Genomic DNA, 6,399 nt, shown 5'->3' on the forward strand with positions numbered 1-6,399 from the left:
ATAACTGTTATAACTAATATAACGAACCTTTAATACAAGTCTAATTTGATTAGATTTGAATGGACACAACGTTGTTTTACTAGGCTAATTTTCCTTTCTCGTGTTATCCATCATCGTTTTTCTTGTTGCGTATTGAATAGAACTTGTACATTTAAATCGATTGCTATAACATTACTTCTATTTTGAGATAGAGTCAATTACATACCATTTCATAAGTTTGATGCTGAAACTTGTGACTTCATCTAGCAATAAAACGATGCCTGCAATACCCATCTTCCCTCATCATCCAAACATCAAAAAAGTAAGTGCTTTCTTTACACAAGATATAAACTTTCTAGTAAAAAACTTGAACACGAGAGCATGGGATGAAGACCGACAACATTTACAAGAGAATAATCGGATAAACTATTAATTATCATTGTTTCAGTACTTACAAGATTACAAACCCAACCTTCGGGAAACAATAGAATTGGTCTGTATCAAACTTCAAATCTTCATTTGCTTCTTGGAATGTGAAGATTCCGACACCACGACATCCTCCAATTCTTTTTCTATCCAGGCTTCGTCATCTATATCATCACCCGTGTCTTCTACCCGTTTTCTTTTCACATTTTGTAAATTTATCATTTTTTTAAGCTTTTCTCTGATTGCATTTACATCTACCCTGTTGCTAACTGTAGCCCCCACTGAAACTAACTTAAAACTTGAACTTAAATCAGACTTTACTGCAACTGGCTCACCACTATCGCCATCCTCAACAACACTAGCTGCACTGCCAGTATCACTCGTTTGGCACTTTGGTGCTTCTCCGATAGTATTTACGAAATTAGACGTTGCAGGTTTTGCAGGTTCACCAGTATCCTTGGAAGGTATTGTTTTAGAAACGTCAACAGTACTGAGGGGTTTATTTGTAGTTGGTTTGGTGGTTAGAGATTTTGTTACGGAATTCGACGTCACGGGTTTTGCAGGTTTACGAGCATCCTTTGACGGTATTGTTGTTGATACGTCAACGTTACTAGAGCCACTCAGAGTGAAAGATTGTGGACTATATGAAGTTGGTTTGTTGGTTAAAGATTTTGTTACATTTTGAACCTTCACGGGTTTGGGTTGACTTTGACCCTGTTCCAATGAACGCATCATCTGTTGGATGACATCTGTAATAAAAATCAAGAAAATTCAGAAGCCAATAGAACTCATGTAACAATTAACATAGCATGTTCAAAAGAGATAATTATTAGTAGCAAGTATTAACTAATGAAATTATAGCAGCTAGTCCCCGAATAAAGAAATTTGAATACAGAACAGTGTATGGAAACTGAACAGCAAACATTAACTAATAATAATAATAATAATAACAAGAATGGTAGAAATAGAGTAATATTATGGTAAAAACACACTTGTCCACATTTAGGACTTGAACCCACACAAGACCGACAGTCTATATTTGTCAACCGAAACTGACTTTAATGCAGCGTATGGCTCTATGACTAAATGAGTCGATAGCAACATCATAAGGATTTTAACAACAGAAAAAGGGAAGTATTTAGCATTACAACTGTAGGTTCACAATTTATATTATGTGGTTCATATTAGGCTCGACACTTTAAAAAAGAAGCGAAGATAAGATAAAATATTTTCATCAGAGTTGAACACTAAAAAATTCCTAAGTAATATGAACATAAATAATTATTTTCGATGAGGTACTTGAATTGTACATAATTATTCATTGTTATAGAACCATCACAAGATGGCCTAGTGGTTGGTGTCCTCACAAGAGGTCTCAAGTTCAAGCTTCACTAGCACCACATCTTGTTGGGGTGGCAAATGAAAGGATCAGAAACGGTCACAAAATAACCCGGTTGGGCCACTTACATCGAGTAAATATACTCGCCCTCCCGAGGGGGAAAACCTAATCCGTTTATTCATTGCTATACAAATAGGATAAATTCATCAATAACTTTTAGTACAAAGGTTAACCGATAACCAAACAACAGGTTAACTGAATTCACGGTTTCTCAAACATACCTTCTAACTGCTTGGGTGAAACATCAAACTCCATCCACCAAGCTTTCCCTTTTGTTGTCACCAATTTCACATGTGTAACCTTTGCAGCAAGAAACAGTGATCCAGCAGCAATATAATGAGGTTTGTGCTGCAAGCACATTGAGGTGCGGAGCCTACAAAGATGATATATAAAATTATTGTATAACATGTAAAGATCTCTCTGTGTGTGTATATAATATATACACATACATATACTAAGAGCTACAAAATCCCATGAGAAAACGAAAAAGACAGCATACAACATACCAGTCATTCACAAAGTTCCAAGCTACTTTTGCAAGCTCTTTGTGTGTAATATCCAATCTCTTAAGGGAAGCAACCAGCGACTTGTACGGATGTTCAATATTCAGATCAAATGCTATAGTATTCAACAAAAGCCTTTCCCCAATTAAGATAAGTTCCTTTTGCCTATCATATATCTCCTACATGAATATAGAAGATAATGAATAACACCAGCAACGTAAAAAAGATGTATTCAAGATACAACAGGTAAAGGATGTGTCTGCCACACCCGAATTCTCCGTGAAGCTGATGGGTCCCACTTGTATATCAACTTATAAGCTACCACAATAAGTTCATTTAACCATCGTGGCGTCTCTTCAGCTTTGCAAGCAAGGAACATGCATACTGTAGCAACCGTCTGCAAAAAGCAGTCAACTTTAGGTTGTGTAGTATGATTAGCAAATATAACTATAAGAAAATGGTTCTTCTGTTCCTTATCACAAATAAATAACATAAGCTAATACTTCAACACACCCTATAGATTCTCGGTCATTTATCAAATTAACTACTATTTGTAAGACGGCATTTAAAAGGGGTTACTTAACAATATCTGTGCAATTCATTCCTAGACTGTATATAATTGAGTTTACTTTATCCTAATATTGGTGAGTGCTATTGTGACACCTTCAACGATTGATAAAGTCATAAAACCGCTTAAACTTGCAGTTACCATATCCAAGTATGCAACTTTATACTTCATAATGCACACTATAAGTTAATTAATGTAGGCTTTTCTTATTGAGGGTTATGGGGTTAAAACCCGAGAGGTAAATACAACAAAAAAGAAACTATCTTGAACACAAAGAGAAAAGTAATGAACTAAACTAACCTGCCAATCATTCTTCGCATGGGACTGCCTCATATAGAACCGGTGGCAAAACATTAATGCTGTTGCGATCGTAACCTGGGGTCTGAAATATGAACCAAAATAACGAACTCCTATTTCAGCACATAATGCTACATCATACACTTGCAAGTTGCAAATAAGAACAGATCTTACACTTTAAGCTCTACACCAAGCTCTTGAAGAAAAGAGCAGTAAAGCTTTCGTAAATGTTCTTCCTGCTCGTAGTCGATGCCATCAGACCTTGATGGAGTAGAGCACTCAATTTCTTTTTTACTGAAAAACCACTTTTGAGTAAGAGATAAATGCGCTTCAGCCGTAAGCAATTCAGATGCATCTTTCGCAACTTCTTTTTGAGAGTTACCGCATTGCACTTGAACTGCCATGCTTCCACTCAATTATTAACACTAGCACTTTACCTTTCTTAAGATTTATTAAATCAATATTCTACAAAAAGAAAAATATGTATTATAAACCGATTTTGCATCGTCATGCTTGTGAGCAAATTACATCTTACATTAATAGTAAAAGCCAATTTTGTGTTGGTATCTAGTAAAAATAGAACTCACTAAAAACGAATAATGTGCAGTAGCTTTTTTGTTTTTTTTTTTTTTTTTTTTTTTTTTTTTTTTTTTTTTTTTTTTTTGGTAAAGGGACAGTACTCGGTAAATTTCATTAATCAAGATGCAGGCTTGCTTTAGTGGTCACTAAGTTGCCCGATGAAGCACACCACCCGGGTTCGAATCTTGGCAAAGCCATTTCGATCAAAAAGGGAGTGTGACCAGAGGGTGAGCCTTGTGCGCAATTCACCAGGTACCAGGTCAGGGGGCTTGATTACCCGAGGTTAACCCCCTATGGGGAGTCAATGTACTCGTTCTTGGGGGGTTTCCTCGGTAATCCAAAAAAATAATTTGAATACAACACATCATGTAGTTTTCTTCCTTCAAGTATATTAAATGTCAAACATGATCTGTTTAAATTAAACAAATTACCAAAATAACAATAAAGAATCTATACAGATCTCTACGAAATCATTATGATATCATACTTATACTATTTATAGACCTGATCTTGTAATATGGAGTAATACATTAAAGTTCAATCATTATGTATGTATACATAAAATTTGACCTAATACTATCCGCAAACAAATAGATATCAATGAGAAAAAAACGTACAAGAAATCAAAAATAAACAATATTTATTTAAACCTGAGGTTGAAGCTGTTAATGTTGTAATTTGATGTGAATTAAGCCACACCGCCTTTAGTTTCTTCACCAGGTTCCCAAAGTGTAGAAGAGAACCCTAATTTTGGTATCTGGGTCTGAAACTAGTATTTCAAAATAAATTTATAATAATGGTCCCTTAAAATATTTTACGTCTTTAGTCCTTACTAGTTTTCAAACTCACGCTTCGTGCCGGGGGTTCGGTTTTCAATGTATCTTATTCCGTTTAGTTTGTAAAATTATTTTGTGGCTAACGATGATGTCGTTGAAGCGCAACTCGAGTCGAACTAAAAGGTATAACCTGTGAAAGATTTAAATGTTATTTTAAATTAACAATATATGTGCATCTCCGCGTTTCGCTATGAAATTGTCGACTTTTAAAAATTTAACGCAAAATCAACGTGTATGAAAAGTACCCCAAATATTTAACGTTTTTTAAAAAACGTCCGTTTTGCGTATAGTTAGTGACATTGTGTACCTATAATTATTTCGAGTTTAACGATGATGTCGGAAATATTTAACTCGTTGCGAGCGAGAAGATATGACCCGTCAAATATTTGGTGGAGTTTATTTAAGATATTTTATGAAAATAGTTATTTGACACTTTATTCCCTGTTTCGGGGGTCGATTTGAATTTGTGAAAAAAGTGTGAGGGGGCTTTGCTGGTGTAATGAAATTTAGTTAAAGTAAAAAAAAGAAAAAAGGTGAAAGGACAAAAATGCCCCTATTTACTATTCATAACTTTTGTCTATTAGGTAATATGGTTATTATTAACAAGTCGCGTCAAATATGTTTTTTTTTTCCTTTTTTTTTTTCTTGTATGGTTTTTATGTGGGAATAGAAAAATAAAAATATAAAATTATAAAAGTGGAAGAACCTTTATTTCGCTGTTTTGGTCTTAGCTTTGTCCTTGATGTTGTTTGTGTGCTTCATGTAACATGTTATTTATTTATTTTATTGTTTGGTTTAGGTGTGATTGATCCGGTTGGTCCGTGTTGCTTCATGTTATTTATTTATTTTATTTGTTTATTTAGTTTGATGTAGTGTTCCAGTTGCGGACCGAGGTGTGGTGTTTTCATTGTTGGTTTCTTTCACCGTTATGGTGAAAGATCCTTGTTAATCAATATAGTTCGTTCTTCTGAAGGAAAAAATGTTAATAATACTAATTTTAGTTTAGTGAAGTTTATGGAAGAGTAAATATTTTCTATGACTTTGAAAGTCTATGGGAAGGATGTGTTTGTACTTTATAGTAGTAGTATGGGGACTAAACTATAAAATTATATTATACATAGTTATTATATGTTTGTTACTCATAACTTAGCTCGTTGACGTTGACTTATCGTAGGGAGATTTGTTCTTGAAGTAGCGAGAAATAATTTAAACATAGATAAATGAGATACCTTAAGTGTTCATTATTAACCCGTAGTAATTTGCCAAAACAAATTTTCTAATAATCCTCTGTAGTCTTCATTAAACAAGGGAAGTACCATGCTTCCACGACGACACTTTGTTTACCCGCCTCCCCCACTCCAACATTTTTTTTTTGAAAGGCAATCATAATTATATTAATAAATAAAAACTAGCAAGATGCTAGAATACATATCACACGACTCACGACTTCAAACTCGAATCATACACGAATAGACTAACACATAAATCTAAACACGATAGCACAAAAAATCTAAACACGAGTAGGTGAACTAATAACCTAGGAAACTACCTTAATAACCACAACATATTACACGACCACTCCGCCATTTTAGTTTAGTAGTATTTGAGAAAGCTTTCAAGTTCTTAACTTGAAAGTTGCTCATGTTGGAATCTTGCTTCCTATATATTTTGAATTCGCAGAAGAAATCTCTCTAGCCACAACCACATTGAGTAAAACTCCTGAGTGAGGAGTCTCTCGAACGACGAGACCGGTAACCAGGTGAAACGATACTTTTGAGCACCTCACAATAGGGATGAGCACGAATAATTGCC

The 6,399-nt window shown here is 34.5% G+C and overlaps 1 protein-coding gene across 3 annotated transcripts; it reads right to left on the bottom strand.

Moving 5' to 3' along the window:
- Positions 1-216: 216 nt before the first annotated feature.
- On the bottom strand, positions 217-4,505 carry LOC139857454 (cyclin-T1-4-like). Of its 3 annotated transcripts, none has more exons than XR_011762529.1 (8): positions 4,402-4,505; positions 3,347-3,637; positions 3,176-3,257; positions 2,576-2,704; positions 2,311-2,486; positions 2,026-2,177; positions 435-1,154; positions 217-260 (listed from the first exon to the last, which is right to left on the bottom strand). XR_011762529.1 is itself a non-coding variant. In XM_071846206.1 (7 exons), exons 2-7 carry the CDS (start codon positions 3,574-3,576, stop codon positions 487-489), a joined length of 1,437 nt encoding a protein of 478 aa, XP_071702307.1. In that variant the 5' UTR covers positions 3,577-3,637; positions 4,402-4,505; the 3' UTR covers positions 217-486. The 3 variants fall into 3 exon arrangements, 1 of the variants encoding a protein (XP_071702307.1); XR_011762530.1 differs by having other exon boundaries at positions 217-273; XM_071846206.1 differs by having other exon boundaries at positions 217-1,154.
- Positions 4,506-6,399: the final 1,894 nt, after the last annotated feature.

Source organism: Rutidosis leptorrhynchoides, chromosome 7, assembly GCF_046630445.1.
Source record: "Rutidosis leptorrhynchoides isolate AG116_Rl617_1_P2 chromosome 7, CSIRO_AGI_Rlap_v1, whole genome shotgun sequence".
In the NCBI taxonomy this organism is placed as follows: Eukaryota; Viridiplantae; Streptophyta; class Magnoliopsida; order Asterales; family Asteraceae; genus Rutidosis; species Rutidosis leptorrhynchoides.